The sequence below is a fragment of the Nelumbo lutea genome, chromosome 4 (assembly GCF_056320005.1).
Source record: "Nelumbo lutea isolate HS-2025 chromosome 4, American lotus-T2T, whole genome shotgun sequence".
Lineage (NCBI taxonomy): Eukaryota > Viridiplantae > Streptophyta > Magnoliopsida > Proteales > Nelumbonaceae > Nelumbo > Nelumbo lutea.
In genome coordinates, this window is record NC_142687.1 from 63,358,713 (window position 1) to 63,380,026 (window position 21,314).

Genomic DNA, 21,314 nt, shown 5'->3' on the forward strand with positions numbered 1-21,314 from the left:
TAAGCGAAGTTTTGTACCTCTCAATTGAGCCATTTGCTTTGTACTTAATAGCGTGAACCCAATTACACCCAATAGGAATCTTATCCTTAAGACAATGAACGATCTCTAAAGTCCGGTTCTTCTATAGGGCCTCCATCTCTTGGTTCATAGCTTCCTTTCAGTGAGGGGACTGCATTACCTTTGTAACATTGCGAGGGATGGAAATAGAAGAGATGACATCAATATAGGCACAATAAGAAGGTGAGAGAGCATCATAAGACACATAGTAATAGAATACTAGTTGTATGTTCTCTTCCCTTTCTGGATGGCAATAGGGAGATCAAGGTTAGAATCAATAGCGAAATTATCAAGAGGTTCAAGATTACCCAAACCTGGAAGATCATATTACGATGGGCATTTTGCTTCAAGAACAACCCTCTTATTGTGCCTAATGAAAAACTGCTGCCATGACTGAGGCCAATACAGTGGAGGGGGGGAGGGGGGAAGGAATACCATTGTTACAAGGAAGCGAGGAAGGAGATGGAGGAAAAGGAACAAGGACAAGAAAGCAAGGGAGTTTGATCTTCACTTGCATTCTCCCCTTGAAGAGAAGAACGGGATGACTGGAGAAAAGAGGTCTCTAGAAAGGTAACATCCTTGGAAACATATCTCTTGCTAGAGAGAGCATCAAAGCATCTATAGCCTTTCTAGATTGGAGAGTAACCGAGGAATACAGATTTAATTGATTTAGGATTAAACTTATGCCAGGAAGGACTCATATCATGATCAAAACAAACACAACCAAAGATCCTGAAGGGATAGATTAAAGGAGGGTTCATTAGGAAAGAGAAGTTGATGAGGAGACCAAAGGTTAAGGACCCATGATGGAAGTTTGTTAATGAGATACACAGTTATCTCAATAGAATCACCCCAAAAATAGATGGAACATGAGTTTGAAACAGTAAACCTCAAGCAACTTCAACCACATGCCTATTCTTCCTTTCAGCCACCCCATTTTGTTGTTGAGTATGACTACATGAACTTTGGTGAATAATGCCCCGATCTTCACGAAGCCCACACAAATGGTGTTCAAAGTATTCATTGGCATTGTTAGACCCTATTATCTTAATTCTTTTCTCAAATTGTGTCTCTACCATGTTCAAAAAGTTTTGAACAATCATAGGAACCTCATCCTGACTTTTCATCAAGTAGAGCCATGTATACCAGCTGTAGTCATCAATGAAGAGAATGAAATACACCCACCCATGAAAGGGATAGCATATGGGCCCCAAACATCAGTATGAACCAAATGGAAAGAAACTTTATTTTTTTTACTACTCGCAAAATATGTGGTTGTATATTGTTTGGATAGGTGACCAACTTCACATTCAAGGTTCAACTTTGATACAGAGTCAAATAAATTTGGAAACAAAAGTTTTTACAGAATTAAAAGACATGACCAAGACGACAGTGCCATAATTTCAAGACTCATTTTCTCATTTGAAGAAAAGCTAGTTTGGCTCGACAATCCATGCTTTGGAGGTCCACCAAAGAGATAGACTCCATCGACTTCATGCCCACTCCCAATCATCTTCCTTGTACTCAGGTCCTAGAAAACACAATGGGTAGAAAAAAAGGTCATTGAGCAATTTTGGGATTTTGTAAGAGAACTAACTAACAACAAATTTTTATGTAACTGAGGCACATGAAGAAAGATCCATGAGAAAGGCTATGAATGAGTTTGACTTCACCCTGATCCGAAATAGGAGTGTAAGATCCATCAACAACAGTTATCTTGCCCTTCCCTGGGGTTAACTTGTATGAGGTAAAAAGTGAAGGCAATATTAGTCATATGGGCCCTGGCCTCAATGTCTACAATCCATGGGCTAAAAGATGTGGAATAAGCAAGTGCAATACTTGTCTTAGCATATGAACTAGATGGATTACTAGGTCCAAAATCAAGTGACGAGGATGTACCACCCTTTTCCAATTGCAACAGGATATTCCTAAGTTTATCCTTTACATCAGAAGAGTCAAAATTTTCAAAAGGTTGGGCATCATTACCAACTATAGCCAAGTGAGCAATGCCCTTCTTCCTAGTTTTGTATTTTTCCGGTTTTAAATGAGGATTGAGCTTCCAACACCTTTCCTTAGTATGTCTTCGCTTCTTGCAATAATCACAAACAACATTTTCAGCCTTCTCAATAACAAGGTACTTACTAATATTTTGCTTGGGTTGATATAACATAAAGGCAAAATGATCAATCACAGGAGGTTGCATCATGGCAGTCATTCTACTCTCTTCCCCTTGTACAAGGGAGTAAGCGGAACCAAGAGTGACAATGCCAGCACTAAGAATATGTTGCCTAGTAAAATCAAACTTTGGATGTTGCTCACCATCTTTAGGGTCCTTCCATACTAGAGCTTTCAAGTTCTTCCCAAATAGATTGTAGCGAAGAAAAATACATAGCAATAGATCTCTCCCCTTGACACATACTACAAGCCTCCCTCCGAAGCTGGTAAACTCTAGCAATATTGTTAACTTGGGAATAAGTGACAACAACTCTATCCCAAATATCTTTAGCAATTGGAAGAAACATGTAGTTATAGGCAATTTGAGGTTGCATTGAGTAAATCAACCATGACATTACAAGGTGGTTATTCAGCTGTGACTTTGCAAATTTCCTTTCCCGTAATGAATCTCAATTTACCTTTGCCTGTGATGGCAAGGTTAGAAAATTAGGACCACTCTAAAAAGTTGGTTCTATCAAGTTTAATAGTGGTTATAATACCATTGGAAATATCTACATTTCTCGGGAGCACACTAGAAACCATCATACATCCTTGGATGATTCCATATTCTATCAAAACACTTTCTTATCAACCAAAAAGACCCCAAATACTTAACCAAAGCTAAAGACCCAAGAAAATTGGTCACCACATGGTTAAGAAACAAATGGAGGCAACTGATCAAACACAAAGAGAGAGAGAGAGAGAGAGAGAGAGAGAGAGAGAGAGAGAGAGAATTTCGGGACCACTTCCCATCACTCCCAAAATGTAAAACAACCTAAATGGTCTAGGTTTTGCAGCAGAAGAACTCATTGAACATGTTGTATAAGGCTCAACATCAGATCTAGAATTTCTGTGATTTTCTTTTTGAGAAATCCACTAAAAATCATAGAAGCTTCAAACAGCAACAATAGTCATGCCAAAAATCTTCTAAAATCAGGGCGAACCAAACCATGTAGGATTCATTGACTGTCGCCAACACCTGTATAGACTGCTGGCATCATTCGACGGTGGTCTGAAGTCAGTAGTTCATCTAGTGGGAGAAGATCAGCAGGAAAGGTATTCCCAAGAGCCTTTACCTGCTCTGATACCAAGTTGTAAATCTAGGGTTTGTAGAAGAAGAAGAAGAATGTGTCGAAGAGGGGTGTGTGTTCTACAGTTCACACCCCCAAAATGCTCTTTATATTTTGAAAGAAAAAATTAAAGAAAGCCCGTACATGGGCACCCAAATACAAAAAGATGAGAAGGCTAAGACACCCTTGCCTAAACATTCTCAACTGTACCATTCTAAATAATTAGTTCCATCAAACTTGACAATAGTGATCTAAAAAGTTTTCTGTCATACTTCCAGCCCCTACAAATTCTTCCCCTTGATCCTTTGATTCACTCCTAGTTGTCTCTCATGATAGATGTTAAAGTAGTTTTGTTCTTTTATTTTTCTATTGTTAACAATACTGGTCAACTATTAATCATACTGGTCAACTAACAATAGGAGAAAAGAAAAACGCTAATTGCTCCTAGGATGATTCAACCACCTCCTAAGAGCTGTCGATCTCTATAGGAATGAGAAAGCAACCCAGAAAACCTTGAACTCCCACTTCCAAAATTAGGTTTAGACCCTAAACCTAACACTTGGTTTGTTTGAACCTTTCTGGTTACTGGGAAATCTCCAAGGTCATAAAAAACCCTGGACAGCAGCAAAAAGCTCTCCAATAACTTCCAAGAGTCAGGCGATATATGTTCAACTTCCAGCCCTAGGAAGTTCTCATGCAGTTGGCTGGATCTCTGCATGAGAACCTTAAACAATCCTAGTTGTTGACAGTCTGCCTTTGTTCTGATTAGAAATCAGCAAGAAAAAGAGAAAAGAATGGAAGGGAATAGCGAAGAGGAGAAGAGGAGAAGAGAAGAAGAAGAGGAAGAGAGAATGAAAACGGGGTGCAGTTCTAAGAACTAATAATAAGAAACAGTAACAGAAAAGATAACAAGTAACAATGGGACCACACACTAAATATCTGTATCTCTACGGACCATAAAGTTCCCATTCTTACACTCCTTCCACCAATTTGCATCTGACATCTCTGGATCAATTACATCCTTTTGCAACTTCAACAGCAATCCCACACACTCCTCCATTTCCCAATCCAACAAAGGTCTTCTGAAGGTAAGACAACACACAACCACAGCATTTCTAATCTCATAGCATTGAGAAACTGACAACCCCTTATTGCTCTAAATATAGAGCCTTGGACACAACTTGCAGAGTTTACCCTCCCCAAACCACTAATCCTCCCAAAACCTCATACTAGAACCACTCCCCACCTTCCAAGACATGGATGAAACAATGAACTAAATCTCATGATGGCCTTCCACACACTCCACCCCATAAGATCTCACCTCCTTCGCATCCCACCCAAAAATCACCATCCCATACTTGCAAGCCACAACTCTTCTCCAAGGTTCTCTCCTTCCCAAACCTCCAAACCCATTTCCCCAACAATGCTTTGTTAAAAATCCCCACTCTCCTTACACCCAACCCCCATTTTTTTTGGCCCTACATACCCACTCCCATTTGACCAAATGAAATTTCTTTTTTTCTTTCCACCTTAACATTCCATAGAATATCCCATTGTTGAAGTTTTTCTATTTCTTCTTTCACCGAAGCTGATGCCTTTAGGAGTGACAACTTACCTTTCCATCCTGCCATAGAAAATCCCATCAGAGGGATTTCCTTTAAAAAGACAAGTACTTACCTTTCCATCCTGCCAACCTTTTTTCAATTCAATCCAAGACAGGTTGCCAAGTGGAGGAGGAAACCGCCCTAGCCCCAATAGGTAATCCAAGATAAGAGAAGGGAAACTCTCTTACTCTCCAATTAGACAACCTAACGAGCCAGAACACTCTTCCAACACTGATTGCTGAACATCACCTACTCTGATCATCACACTCTTGTTGAGATTAATCTTTAGACCTGACAACAGCTGAAATCGTTTAAGAATACCCCTCAAATTGAGCACCTGTTCCACAAAAGAATCTAAAAATATCAGTGTATCATCAGCATATTGGAGATGAGAGATGACCATTCTATCTCTTCCAACTTTGAACCCATTAATCAGCACCACTTCCTATTCACCAACTTGCTCAAGATCTCGACTACTAAGACAAAAAGCATGGAAGAAAAGGGTTCCCCTTGTCTCAAACCCCTTGAAGCATTAAAAAAATGTTCAAACCCCATTTACTAAAACTGAGAAAGAGGCTGATAAAATGCAAGCAAACATCCAGCTTCTCCTGTCATTCATTTTTCCCCCCAAACCCATCATTTTCATAACTTCTTCTAAAATACCCCACTCCACATGGTCATATGCCTTCTCTAAATCAAATTTTCAAATCACCCCTTCCTCCCTACTTCTAATTCTCGCATCCACACACTTGCTATCAAGATTCCATCTAGAATTTTGCCTCCCTTAAACAAATTCCATTTTTGTAGTATCCATTACCAAATGCAACATTGCTTTCAGTCTTACTGAAAGAACCTTAGCCACAATTTTATATGGACTGGACATCAAACTTATAGGCCTGAAGTCTTTCACCCTAACAGCACTGTCAACCTTCATATTTAGAGGAATGAAGGTTGCATTTGGTAACTTCTCTATTTTCTTTTCAATCCACAACTCCCTAAACATTTCCAGCATATCTTTCTTAGCCATATTCCAACACATCTTAAAGAATGCAATGTTGAACCCATCCGGTCCAGAGCCTTCTCCTCCTTCATGGTTTTTATTCTGTTCCACACCTCATCCTCCTCGAACTCCCTCTCCAACCTCCCTTTTAAACCCTCCTCAAACTGAATAAATTCTACTTTCTCCATCTAACAGTTTCTTTTATGAAGTACTTTGTATAAATTCACATAAAATTATGAATTTCCTCTGCTATACTCTTCTGGTCATCAATAATTCTCTCCCCCTCCTCCAATCTCAGAATAGTGTTTCTTCTTCTTCTCCCCCTCATCATAGCCTGGAAAAAAGCAGTATTTTTGTTCTTATCTTTCATCCATGATCCCTAGCCTTTTGCCTCCAAGACACCTCAAAACGAATTAACTTTTCCAGCTCCTCCGCTTCCAGCTTGTCCAACTTTGTAATCTTCCCTGAAACTTCTTTCTCACCTCCACATTCCCGAACACTGATATACTCCAACCCTTAAAGTCTGCTTTGAATTTCTGCAGCTTCATTTTTTTTCCAAATCAGCTATAATTTTGAACGTAAATTTTGATGACTATACTATAGAATTATCTTCCCTAACTATCTCTTATAGCTGGGATATCAATCACTGAAGAGTAGATAATCCTGCCTACCTTATCGCTTCAGCAAAATATTGGTTATCAACGCAATGCATCCCAAAACACAAGCTGACACCTTGGATCAGACAAATCTGCGATTTTATTCAACTAAGTTTCAACATGTGCCTGTGATGTACAACTTGAGAAGGCACTCTAACAAAATTATTTCTGTCATTAGTAGCCTTATCAATGATTCACATCTCAGGCCTAATGCCAAATCAACTGCCCTTTGATAAGATATTGTTATTCCCAAATTATTCCATGCACTTTCCCCGCCATCAAATCCCTCTCCCTCACATCAAATGAAGCATTGATCTTTTTTTTTTTTTCTTTTGATTCCTAACAGAAAACAGGACCTCATTAAATTACATAAAAAACAGTACAACAAGAGGTTGTGATTGTACAATACTTGTACAGAATGTGAGCATAGTCCTTGCTATTCCACCCCATTACAAGCTTTTACAATTGAGTTCAGTACAACTGATATCCAGTAACCCCTTGCTTTGCTAACCCATCAGCCAAAATGTTGGCACATCTTTGTACCCATTGTCTTTTTTATTTTTATATCTTTTGATATTTATTTAAACCTTCTGATTTCATCTCTGTAACTCGATTTATCTTTACTGCTATCCATCAACCGACTTATAATTACTTTGCAGTCACCTTCAACAACCAATTTATCAGCTTCCGCTTCCTTTGCCTTTTGCACCACAAGCACTGCAGCCATAAAGCTATTCCCAGATAGAGTATCCTTGCCCTATTGGTCCTGAAGATAATGTAATTAGATTTCTGTTTTCATCTCTTATTACTCCAATTCCAGAAAGACCTGGGTTTTCCATACTACTACTACCATCAAAATTCAATTTAAACCATCCTCTAGGTGGTGTCCATTCCTTAATTACCTTAGGTTTCTTAGATGAAGAGCTTGCACCCCAATTCTTGTAGAAGTAATCCATTGAAGTCTGAGAATAGGTCCAATGTCTTTACTCAATGTGCTACCCTTACTATGATACTTAATACATTCAATAATAACCTCCTCGCTTTGTTCTTTGCCTTCAAATATTCTTAAATTCCTCTCCTCCCAAAGTGTCCACAACACCACCACTTTTGTACACCTCCACATAATTATACATCTCCTCTTCTGACATCTAAAATTAGACCTGTAGAACAACCTATCCAAACTAACAAGGGGAATCCACCTGCACCCGAAACAAGCAAAGAACTAATCCCAAATGCAACAAGCAAAAGGACAGGAGATTAGTAAGTGGTATGCAATCTCACCATTCAATTCACAGAAGATACACCAGCTTGGAGAGAGACACCAGTCTCACCATTTCGAAGGATTAATGCTTCTAATGAAGACTTCCCAGGAGAAGGCAGCAATTTTTAGGAGGGATAGGGGCACACCATCTCTTGAGAAATTTGATCATTCTTATAGAGAATGAACCATCATCTATTTTCCATCTCCCAACCTCATTTGCTGATTTTCTCCACTAAGCTATCCCCACCATTTTTATATCACATACGGATATTTGATAATCACCCAAATCCACTCACTATTGATTGCAACCATGGGTTTATTGTGACCTAAAATTTTGGATCACCACCATCAAATTTGAGCCCATGTGATGTATCCCATTAAGGCTCTTAAATTGATTTCAAAATATGCCCCTAATATGTATTTGCCTACCATATCTCCCTCTTGAATCACAACCCTTCATTCTCTGATTTCTACAATGTGCCTCAAGCATTTATTTTTTATCATCTCTCTTCCCAAAACACTGCTAACCACCAATCTCATTGAAAATTATGTGAACTATCCTTCTTACCATCTTTTTTTGCTTTCCAAAGCTAAACTATTTGATAGATTACAACCCTTCTTCTTCTCTACTTCCATTTTTAAATTGATTACAATCCTTCCTCTTATCTACTTCTTTGCCTCTCATACTGACGCCTACCAACTATGAAAGATCACTTATACCCTTCTTTCCTTTCCATAAAGCACATCATCATCTTTTGTATCCCACCATGTTATTCCTTTCATAACATCTTCCTAACCAAATACCCTTTAACCTCCACCAGTTGGGATACCTTATTGCAAAAATATTCTTTCCCTGCATTTATCCATCATTTTCCACATTCATGAGACCCTCTCCCTCAACCTTCACCTTGATTTCATATGACTGACAAAAGATAAAATTGGCACTAAGAAATATTAACTTATTCAATTGGATTCCTTGAAATCTATAACCGGTCCCAAGACCTACAATTATGATTAACACAAACAAATCACCCAGAAGTAGACCTGTTCATGGGCTTGGTAGCTCTGTGGGCCTGTTCTTTGTAAGGCTTGTAGATAATTAATTTTAGGCCCACGGGCTCAAGCTCAGGCCCAAAACATTAGGCACAACTTTTTACGGGCTGGGCTTGGGCTTTCTTGCCTGGACCAATAGTATTTTATATAATAAAAGATATGTAATATCTTTTTTCCTTTATTTTGCCTTCTCTTTTCTCAAGCTGTAGTGAAATCTTTTAGTATTTTTGGTTTTTGAGGTTGTTTAATATAAAATAAATCAGTTTTGTTGTTGACTAAAAAAATTCATTTTTCCCAATTTCCAGGCTGGGCTTCGAGCTCAGGCTCGGGCTTTAGGCTTTATATGAGATCTGGGCTCATGCTCAAGATATAGGCCTGATGTGGTCGGGCTGGGCTCGGGCTCGAGCTTGAATGCGTTCTGTTAAGAAGAGGCAAAGCCCAGCCTGACCCAGCCGGTGAACAGGTCTACTCAGAAGTATCTCCATTTATCCAATAACTTGAAGTGTTTGAATGCCCAATGAGCAAAACAGTATCCTTGCAGTATTAACAGGAATTTTTCAAAGATAATTTACTAAAGACTTGGAGCCTCCAAGTGTCATGAAGTTCCTAGGCTTTATTTAAACAATGATGTAAAGTATAGAACTGATATTTTGTCTCTTGGTTTCTAGGTTCATAAAATTTCACAAGCTGATATAGACACAGAGATAGTTTTTAATTGTCAAATGGGACGGGGACGTACTACTACTGGGATGGTAATCGCCACTTTGGTATACCTTAACAGAATTGGAGCATCTGGTAATCTCTCTCTTCTCCACTCAATATAAACTTATAGTTTAAGTTGTTGTTCTTCTCATAGGACTCCTATAAAAGGAACAATTTTAAACAAGGTCTATTACATATTTTAGCCCTTGGCAGAAATGGTAATATATATTATTAAACCATATGAAACACTAGTCAGATTTATTCATTGTTCTAAAAATTGTGATACAACCCAATGGTTTAATTGAACTGCATCAAATATGTTGTCATTTTATGCAGACTACAAAAGCAAAGCCCTCAGATAGGAGGGCTTCTTCAACCACATGTCTAGGCCTCTACCTGGGTTGGGTTGGATGCATGTCGATCTCTAACCCATCCCCCAACCACCCACATACATCAATAATTCATATTTCTAACATGTACATGGATTGGAACCCGACCTAACACCCTCATTTTGACCCACTTAAATACTTAAACCTATGTAAATATTTGAGAAATAGTTCCTTGGTTTTTTCATGGTGCCTCATTATTGGGTTGGTTCAACCAGAGATACAAAATGAAACCTGGTTTAAACAATTTTGGAGGAGAGAGAGAGAGAGAGAGAGAGAGAGAGGGGGGGGGGAGAGGAGAAATGATAGGAAGGTAAAGAAGAGAGAATGGGAAGAGAGAAATGGGAGAGTGAAGATGAAGAGAAAGGAAAGAAAGAGAAGTACGTGAACCATGAGGGGGAGAAAGAGAGAGAGAGAGAGAGAGAGAGAGAGAGATGTTATTGACTCAAATGTGTACACATAACCCAACCTCCCTATCTAACCTAATCCTCTTAAGTCCATCCAATTTCAGCCCATTTATGACCTACTAAGGTAGAGTTCGGTTCATGGTTCCAAAAAGGGGTGGGTTGGATGAGTGGAGTGGGTTGGTTCAGAAATTGTTACCTCTATTGGGGTCATTAGCAGATATTATATTTGAAATTAACATATTTTTTAGCATATTTGGTTCAAGTATTATATTTTTCCTAATGGTTCCGAGGCTCTGGTCTCATTGAAGATTTGAAGTCGTTATCAGTAAGAGAGATTTTATTAGTATCAATATCAAGTATTACAAAGGTGGAAGTTCCACCCTAGAGACACTATAGAAATTATAATTTTCCCAAAATATTTGGTGTCTCGTTGTCCCTTGTTTGGCTAGTACATCTTCCATCCCATTTGCTGATCTTCTCACCCAATTGAAGACAACATTCAGCTCCCGTGATATGCTTACTATTTCCCGTAAGTATGTCTATAAGACTTGGGAGCTACCTCTTGTCCTGGAAATGACCACCAGTGAGTCCACTTCCACCTCCAAGTTGTGGAAACCAAATTGCATTGCAAATTTTAGCCCATGGAGTAATCCAAACAACTCTGCTTTCAATGCATTACCATCTGTTAATGGCCCCGAGTACAAAGCTAGTATCTTTCCTTCAGAGTCCCTGAAAACCCCTCCTATCCCTGCCACAACCTGACTGCCAATGTAACTCTCATCAAAATTGAGTTTGACAAAGTTGATTGTTGGTGGCCTCCACTCCATATTTACTCTTTCCTTGGCTTGGGCCAAAGAAGTCACTTCCTTCCAGATTCTCAATATGTCATTTGTTGAGGAACCATGGAAATCCTCCATGGTTCCATGGTTTTCACCACGGCTTCCATTTCTGATCTATTTTTTTCATTAAAGATCCTCCCATTCCTTTCTTCCCGAATTGTCCATACCATGGCGGCTCTCACTGCTTTCCATTTCTGATCTTTTTTTTTTCATTAAGGATCCTCCCATTCCTTTCGGTTGTCTCAAGAAATTTGGATCAAAGAGACCCACCACGTCCTCCACTTGCACCCAAAGAGAGAGCAAAGCTGCTCCCAAATACAAAGTACAAAAGGATAGGATAAAAAATATATGGGAAATGGTTTCACCATTGCATTTACACAGAAAGCACATGTGAGGAGAAAGGCAAGTGTTTGGCCTTCTTTTCTGCAGCATATCACAAGTGTTAATCTTTCCAAGGAAGACTTCTCAACAAAGTGCCTGGATTTTAGGAGGGATTGGCTTACTCCAAATTTCTTTCACCGGGAAATTTACCCCTGAGGTTGTAGTCTGAACTAAGTTGAAAAAAGAAGCACAAGTGAGAGTACCATCTGAAGTGGTAGACCAAACCCTGTTGTCCTCTACATTTTGATCCAAGAAAGTAGAGTCAAGAATGGAAAACATGGGAACAAGAGAATTGCATTATGTTTCCCTCATGTCCCTTCTAAAACCAAAATCCCAATTAAAGCCTGAAGCAGAGATGGGTTCAAATTTGTATCTCGATAGTGCATAAAGCATAGGGAGTTGGACCTTTAGTGGTTTCACACCTATCCAAAGGTCCTTCCTAAATAAGACTCTCAACCTTTCCCACATCATATTGGATGAGATTCACAGAGGAAGGATAAATCTCAAAAATTTCTTTCTAGGGAGAACAAGCAGTGGCATTGGAAGCTACCTTTGCATCCCAGTCATTGTCCATCCGACCATGTATGCTTGCAATCACCTTGTGCCAAAGCCTATCATTTTCCAAAGGGGACCTCCACAGCCATTTCACTAAGAGAGCTATATTCTTTTGGGTTAAGTTTCCTATTCCCAACCTGCCCCTTTCTTTGTGTTTACTAACCTGTTCCCATTTCACCAAGTGGTCTTTCTTTCCCTCCCTTGCATCTCATAAGAAATCCCTCATTACCTTTTCTAGTTGCCTAGCAATTTTTGTAGGGATATGGAAAGTGGACAAAAAGTAAATGAAAAGATTAACTAAGGTGGCTTCAATCAAAGTTATCCTTCCACCAAAAGAAATGTAGCTTCTTTTCCAAAGATCCAATTTTTTAGTAAACCTCTCTGGCACAGGCTTCCCAATGCTTTGAGATCTAGGATTTCCTCCCAAGGGTAGACCAAGGTACACCAAAGGCCAATTTTTTACTTAATACCGTAACAACTCTGCTATTATAAGGGCTTCCTCCTCTTGCAAATGCAGTCCCACTAGACAACTTTTCCCTAAGTTGATCCTTAACTTAGAGAGATTCACAAAAGAGCTGACAAGGGTTTTTAGGTTTCTGAGGGATTCAAGGCTGAAATCATCACAAAACAAGATAATATCTTCTGCAAATTGCAAGTGGGTAGCTACCATCTCAGCTCTTCCCACTCTCCAGCCTCTAATTAGGTTATCCAAGTCCGCTTTTATGATCATTCTACTTAGGACTTCAGCAATCGAGGTAAAGAGAAAAGGTGATAAGGAGTCACCCTGGCTCAACCCTCTTTTGGCTGTGAAGAAGTCTCTGAAGACCCATTAATCAAAATAGAATAATGCACTATGCTTAAACAACCCCTGATCCAAGATTTCCATTTCTCCCTGAAACCAATTCTCTCCATAATCTCTAGAAGGAAAGACCAATCCACCAAGTTATAAGCCTTTTCTAAGTCCAACTTGCAAATAAACCCTTTTCCCTTTTTGTCTTTCTCTGCTACGCATTTGTTAACCACTAGAATCTGGTCCACAATTTGTCTCCCTTCCACAAAGGCACCTTGGTTTTGTGAGATAACTAATAGTAAAACCTTCTTTAACCTTCCTGAAATAACCTTGCTGTTATTTTGTAAAGGCTGCCCACCAAGCTAATTGGCCTAAAATCCTTTGGTGTTTTTGCTTCCTTTTTCTTGGGCATTAGAGCAACAAAGGTAGAGTTAGCCCCTGGAGAAATTTCCCCTTTTTGGTGAAACTCATCAAACACCTCTTTTTAATCTTTTTCCAAAAAATCCCAGCAGTCTTGGAAAAAGCCATAGCGAACCCATCTGGCCCTGGTGCTTTTGATCTTTCCTTGGAAAACACAGCCTCTCTAATTTCCTCCGTGGTGAAAGCACTCTCCAAAGCCCTTGACTGACTCTTTCTCACCCTATCCCAATTCAATTCAGGGAGATCTTGTTTGTATCCCTCTACTCTACAAAAGATGCTCTTAAAGTGGTCCACTAACACCTTAACAATCTCTTCTTCTCTTCTAACCTCAATACCATCCACTTCCACCCTTGTTATAAATCTTTTCTTTTGCCTCCCATTTGCTAAAGAGTGGAAAAACCTTCTATTTCCATCCCCCTCCTGAAGCTACTTACACCTTGACTTGTGTCTCCAAGCTATTTCTTCCTTTCTTAACACATCTTCCAATTTCAATTTCAGATTCCAGCGCTCTTCTCTTTCCTCCTCACTCAAAACTCTCCCAGCTTCTTTTCTGTCCAGTTCCTCTATCCTAGAGGAGATTCTTACTTGAGATTCCTCAACTCTACCTAACTGGTCTTTATTCCATTCTTTCAGTTTCCTCTTTAAGGATTTCAACCTCCTCATAAAAACATTTTTTAAACCACTTCTCGGCTGCTGCTCCAACCACAGAGATTTAACTTTTTCCTTGAACCGAGGGACTTCCAACCACATATTCATTTCACTAATGATATACAAATTACAATATCAACCATTCATTATTGTTTTATTAGAGTATAATAATATAACATAATATAATAATCAACTCATGTGTAGTTTGTTTTTTAATGACATATACAGCCAAATATGATTCCATGACCACCTTAATAAGGATCCTCTACCTGAAAGATCTCCTAGAAAAGTCTGTCAACACCATTGATCTCTTACTGGACCTGTACTCCACATCTTTTTAGATCCAGCTGGTGAATTTTGCTTGCCATGGTTCCATTGGGTATAAATTTTCCTATTTTGTTCATGATTTGTGGAATACAGGTATTCCAAGGACAAATTCTATAGGAAAAGTCTCCGATGCTGGATCTGACATCACTGATAATTTTCCAAACTCAGAGGAGGCTATCCGCAGAGGAGAATATGCAGTGATAAGAAGCCTGATTCGGGTCTTAGAGGTATTTGAAATCCACTATCTCTTATTGCCACATTTTTCCTTTTTCCCGTTGTAGGATCTACTCATCAGAGATATTTCAGGGTGGTGTTGAAGGCAAAAGGCAAGTGGATAAAGTAATTGACAAATGTGCCTCTATGCAGGTACAGCTCTGTTAAGTGTTTGTGTTTTCATCAGGGTTTATATGAAATTGTGAAAATTCTATTCTCCATCTGTTGCATGGTTCTCCAACTGAGCACTTATATTGTGTTTTCACTCAAGGGAATAAGCTGACTCTGAAAATCAGTTGTTTTAAAGTGTTCTCTTGTGGTTTGTGTGACAGAATCTTCGAGAAGCAATTGCTACTTACCGCAGTAGTATTTTGCGCCAACCAGATGAGATGAAGAGGGAGGCATCACTTTCTTTTTTTGTGGAGTATTTGGAACGATATTACTTTCTTATCTGTTTTGCTGTATATATTCACACAGAGAGAGCAGCTCTCCATCCTGGTTCATCTTGTCAAAGCAGTTTCTCTGATTGGATGAGAGCAAGGCCAGAACTCTATAGCATACTCCGCAGGTGAATGATCAAATAGTCATGCTGGTAAATCCCTAGAAGCAGTTTTATCTTTCAAGCAAGTTGGGTATGACAGCTGACTCTTCCTAGTCTGGGTGGTACCATAGTAAAAAACGAGTGCTTCATAAATACAACATGGGAAACATTCTTATACAATTTGGAACCAAGAACAAAGAATACAGTCAAAAAGTTCGGTAAATAAATATAATATTGTAAATGGTTGGCCAAATACACATTCATGTTTAGTACGTTCTCATTTAAAATGTTCAAAGTAAAAATATTTAGCAGATTTTATGTGTAATTATGTATAATAATTTTTTGCAAATATCGATGTATAAGACATGGAGGCAGTATGATCTAGTTGTATAAAGGGCAGTCTGTCCTAACTTTGGTTCAATTATCCATAACAAGGGAGAGGTTGAGGAGAATGTCACCCATAAAATTAGAGTAGGATGGGCTCAATGGAGGGTGTATCTAGATTCTTATGTCTAAGGCAAATACCACTCAGGTTAGAAGAAAATTCTATAAAACAGATGTAAGACCAGTGATGTTGCATGGAGCTAGTGTTGGGCAGTTAAGAAACATGTTCAAAAAATGAGTGGCAGAAATGCTTAAGCTGATATGGATGAGGGGAAAAACTAGAAAGGATAAGGTTAGAAATGAAGTCATTTAAAAAAACCTAGGAGTAGCTCCAATAGGTAATAAAATGATAAAAAGTAGACTAAGATGGTTTGGGGTCTTTGGACATGTGCATAAAAGACCACCTACACCAACTATAAAAAGAAGTGATCTCTTGCAAGTTGAAGGGGCTAGAAGGGCTAGAGACAGACCAAAAAGGACATGGATCGAAGTAGTTAGAAATGATTCAAGTGCTCATAATTTAACAATACATTTTGGCACTAAACAGAATGGAATGGTGAAACAGGATTCATGTAGCTGGCTCCATATAATTGGGATGAGGCTAAACTTTCTTCCCTTGTTTGCTCTCTTTTTTCTTCGGCTATCTCTCTGTTTCTTCTCTTTCTGATTTCTGACAGAAACATGATGTCGGAGTTCTATAATGCAATAAATCAAGTCTATCCTTCTCTCCATACACTCTTTTCTTCCTTTTTCTTTGATTTGATTCCAATAGATCAAAGATGTCCGTCTTCCATTCGAGCACAACAGTTGCCCCTTTTATTCTTTTTTCTTAGCCTTAGGACCAAGGATTCAATCCTTGTGATTTGGATATTTTTTTCTTAGCCTTAGGACCAAAGATGCCCCTCTTCCTTTTTTCTTTGCCTTCCATGGAGGTATAGGGGTTCTGGCTGTTCTGATCTGATTTGGATATTTTTTGGGGAATTCTGTGGAGTGCTCTCATTCTGGTTTGGATAAAGAACTGAGTAATGAAGAATTGGAGCTATAGAATGCCTGTTGGAGGACTTACTGTTCAGATCATTTACATAATGATTTGGATGTACACCAGTCGAGATCTATGTGAGAAGATGGTCTCCACTCTCCACTGCAATAATCTGAGTTCATATTGTTGAGAATCTGTAATGAAAAATATTTTGTAGCATGCCAAGTGTTTTTTAGTCTTTTCCTCCATTTTGTATTTGGGCGCCCATGTAAGGGCAAGCTTGTATTTTTTCTTCTTTCTTATTTACCTCCTCTCTCTTGTCTTTCTTGTTCTTCCCCTCTTTCCTCTTCCAATCAACAACTTGGTATCAAACACCTAGATTCGTGGGAAGACTTCTGCTGGTGTTCTTCACCCTAGAGGCAACCTTCTAATGTCAAACCACCGTCAGATAATGTCAGCAGTTTGTACAAGTGGTGTAAACATCCTTGGTACAGTTCAAATCACCTTGATTTTAGGGATTTTTTTTATGAGTTTCATAGCCATTCAAAGCTTCTATGAATTGTTTGAATGTAGGTTATTTCAAGGCTAGTAGGGGTCTAAGACAAGGGGAAGTAACCTTTCAGCAAATACGATAAAATGGTTAAGAGACAAAGAGGGGGGTCCTTGGAGATTGAATCATTATCTGACAGAGGCTTGGAATTCTTTGAATTGTTTGAATATTAACTTAGTATGGATTCCTAGGGAACACAATCATACTGCAGATGGCCTAGCTAAATTTGGTGTGTACTTGGAGCATTTGTATAACGACAAGCTTCCTCCTTTGTAACTTGTAGGGGTTCTTCCCCTGCTTTGTATAACTCCCCATGTTCCTCTCTTTTTCTTAATGAAATCTGGTTAAATTTCCTCAAAAAAAATTACAGGAAATATGTTGAATGAAAAGAACAAGGTTTTGGATTTCTTGGCAGCAATGTTTTAAAATGCGGAGGCGTAATGTGAGGCGTTCCACTACCTAGAGGCGTGAGGCATAGTGCAGAACACAAGAGGCGTAAGCCTCCTTAAGAGGAGGGGGGTTAGGAGGAGAAAGGGGACGAGGATGAAGAGGAAGGGGGGATCTCATTTTTTCTTTATTTTTAATAAAAATCTTTTATATTAAGAAGAATAAAGATGCATAACGTTAGTTGAAAGGGGGACCTTTTATAACACTGCTTGGTGGTTTGAATCCTGAGTTTGTCTTTACTCAATATCATATCCTAAGTACAGAGATTGTTTCTCTTACAACCACCTACTCCCTAGTATAGGGTGAGGAGAGTAGGAAAGCTGCCATGTTGCCATCTCCCGTGGTTGAACACTTTGCTTTCATGTCCTCAAGGCCCAAGTAGGGTAATATTAAACCTACAATCACTGGGAAGGCTAATGATGTAATTTGTGAAACCTGAAAGGTTTAAGACAATAAGGGTAGTGCTCATTTGGTTGTGGTTGGCAATGATGTTCAATCATCTGCTCCTCTAGCATCATCTAGTTATAGTATTCCTTCTAGTGCATATGCTAAGATGGGTGCTGCACTAGCTTTCTTCTCAACTAACAGCCCTTGGATTGTTGATTCTGGGACCAATGCCCACATGACTGGTATGCTTTCATTTTTTTAATTAATACAGATTAACCCCTAGGAAGGGTAAAGTTACTATTGCTAATGGATCCCAAACACTTGTCTTTGGTCTAGGTGAAGTTAAGCTTGCCCACAACCTTTCCATGAAATCTTTAAGAGTGGAGTTAGCCTCCCTAATAGTCAAGGAAAGGTCTATTGTCTAAAGAAGTCCCTAAATGGATTCAATCTCTTAGAGCTTGGCTTGACTTGTTCAGAAAGGCAATCCTGAATATTAGGTTCTCTTAATCTTAGGCTGATCATACTTTGTTTTTAAAAAGGCATGATGGCCAAGTATCTGTGTTGATAATATATGTTGATGATATTATTGTGACCAGGGATGATATCTTTGGAATCTCTCAGTTGAAATCCTTCCTTACCTCTGAACTTGAGATCAAGGACCTTGGTATCATAAATTTTTTTTTGGAATTGAATGCAAGATTGAATAAAGGGGATTAACTTTCATTGGTGACTGCACTCGGTTTACTTGAATTCATTTTCTCCACATGAAATCAGAAGTTTATCCTGTATGCAAACAATTTCAGTCTTATGTCGCTAACTAGTTTGAAGCCAAGATGTGTACTATGGTCCGATTCAAGGGGAGAGCACCTTGACAGTGATTTTCAAACCTACTTGAAACAAATTGGAATCCAATCCAAAAATTCCATCCTGGTACCCCACAACAAAATGGGGCAATAGAAAGAAATAATAGACATATTTTGAGTGCAATTAGAACCCTCTTCCAAGATTCTCATGTATCTCATAAGCCTTCTTCCATCTGTCCTAAACAGCACTTCTCCTTTTTAGTCTCTCCTTCACAAATCTCCAGAACTATCTATTCTCAGAGTTTTTGGTTGTCTATTTTGTTCATCTTCTACCCCATGAACACTCAAAGCTAACTGCACAAGCAGCGTTGTGTGCCGCTGCATTCGGATTTCTCATAATGTAATTTTTCTTGAGAATTTGTCTTTCCTTCAACATATTGTTGTTAAATTTCCTGCTCCATCTACCTCTTTATTGCACAGATTTGATTCTATGGATACTCCAAGTGCACAAACATCACCCCTGCAACAACTTCAAACTTACTTCAGGAGGCAATGGTCTACATCAGTCTTAATGTCCCTCTCCTCTCTACCACCAACTGTTGATCCAATCACTCCATTTGTTCCTATAAGTTCATCTAATCCTCCACCTGAACCCACTACACCCACTTTGCGTTGTTCCTCTAGAATTTCTCATCCACCTAACTGCTATGGTTTCTCACCAGACCATAGCTCCTTTTTTGTTGTTTTATCCACCATAGACATTCCCAAATCTTACCAGTAGGCTGTAGCAATTTCACATTGGAAATATGTCATGGACTCTGGGATCTAAGCCCTTCTTGAGAATGACACTTGGGACCTGGTTAAAGCTCCACCTAAAGCCTCTCTCATTAGGAGTCGCTCGGTTTACTCTGTGAATTTGAAGTCTGATGGGTGCCTAGACAGGTACAAGGCTAGGCTTGTTGCACAAGGTTATAAACATGAGTACGGGATAGATTATGAGGAGTTTTGCTTCTATAGTAGAAATGACCACTGTACAACTCCTATTGGCTATATCTCCAGCAAAACATTTGAAAATTCATCAGATGGACATAAAGAATGCACTCCTACATGGGGAATTGAAGGAGACTATGTACATGAAGCCTCCTTTTGGATATTGCACAGATCCGCAGCTTGTTTGCCGCCTAAAAAAGTCTCTATATGGTCTCAAACAATCTCCTAGGGGTTGGTTTGAGAGGTTTGGATCTATTATCATTGACATCGGCTTTATTCAAAGCTCTTCAGATCATTCCCTCTTTGCCTTACATCGGGAGCAAGGGGTGACAATTCTACTTCTCTATGTTGTCAATATACTCGTTACAAGGAATGATGCAAAAGCAGTTGATGATTTGAAACGAATGCTCAATGAATCTTTCAAGATGAAGGACTTGGGTCCTTTGATTTATTTGTTAGGGCCTGAAGTAAGTCGTAATTCTCAGGGTTAATTTGTCAACCAACATAAATATGCGGCTGATCTTGTCAGAATGGCCAATCTTAGTGATTCCAAGATGGTTGATACTCTATTGGAAATTAATCTAAAACTTAGTAAGAATGATGGTTCTCCTCTTGAAGATCCTACTCTCTATCATCATCTAGTAGGCAGTCTAATCTATCTTACCATGACTCGACCAGATATATCTTATGTATTCCAATTTGTGAGCCAGTTTGTGTCATCCCCAAGATAACCACACTTGTCTGTCGTCCATCAGAATATTATATATGTAAGGGGAACTTTATCTTATGGCATATTCTTCTCCTCTTCATCCTCCATTAGCCTCACTACCTATGTGGAGGCTAATTGGGATGGATGCCTAGACACCCAATGATCTACTACAAGTTGGTGTGTTTTCTTAAGCCACTCTCTCATTTCATGGAAGTGCAAGAAACAATCCATAGTATCCAAATCTTCCACTGAAGCTGAATACAGAGCCATGTCCTCAATGTGCAATGAAATTATATGGCTTCGAGCTCTCCTATGTGGCATCCTCAACATGTCATCACCCTTTATTCCTCTCTTTGTAGCCAATGTAAGTGCAATCAAAATTGCATCAAACCTTGTATTCCATGAGCGCACAAAACATATTGAAGTTATTTTCCACTTCATTTATGATCTACTTCTTGCTAGTACTATTTCTCTTCCACATGTGGTCTCAAGCCTCCAATTTGCAGATCTATTGACAAGGGCAATGACTCGGACTCAACATATATTTCTAATGGACAAATTGATGCTTATTTCTAGGCATCAATTTGAAGGGGAATGTAAAGATAAAGAGAGCATAGGGCTATTTTTTTACTTTTACTTTCTTTCTTGTACAATAGTTTGTTTTGTACACGATCTTATGTATATTAAGGGCAGATTTGTTCTTTTACCTTTTTAATATAAATATCATTCTCTTAGGTGTCGACAGTGACACATCCACCAAACTGTTGTTCTCTCTCTCTCTCTCTCTCTGACTCAGACACTAAAAAGGTTTTGAAAGAAAAAACTAAAATAAATATAAGTGTGGGGTTCAAAGCACTGGTATACCCCTTCCACTATATTGGGGTTTATCGATACTTTGAAGCTCACTTATACACCCTATACAACAACCAAATTGTACTATT

At 38.9% G+C, this 21,314-nt stretch overlaps 1 protein-coding gene across 4 annotated transcripts in view; it reads left to right on the forward strand.

The window, feature by feature from the left end:
* The window catches only part of LOC148860857 (metal ion-binding protein), a 102,592-nt gene that overhangs the window by 28,677 nt on the left and 52,601 nt on the right, over window positions 1-21,314 (forward strand). For 3 of the 4 annotated variants that reach the window (XR_016113235.1, XM_088986054.1, XM_088986056.1), the window contains exons 7-10: window positions 9,584-9,710; window positions 14,464-14,597; window positions 14,677-14,736; window positions 14,916-15,151. Coding sequence is in view for 3 of the 4 variants with exons in the window: in XM_088986054.1 (XP_088842180.1) it covers window positions 9,584-9,710; window positions 14,464-14,597; window positions 14,677-14,736; window positions 14,916-15,151 (557 nt within the window). In the remaining variant the exon portion in view is untranslated. The remainder of the gene's footprint in view (window positions 1-9,583; window positions 9,711-14,463; window positions 14,598-14,676; window positions 14,737-14,915; window positions 15,152-21,314) is intronic. The other variant, XM_088986055.1, reaches the window with a different exon arrangement.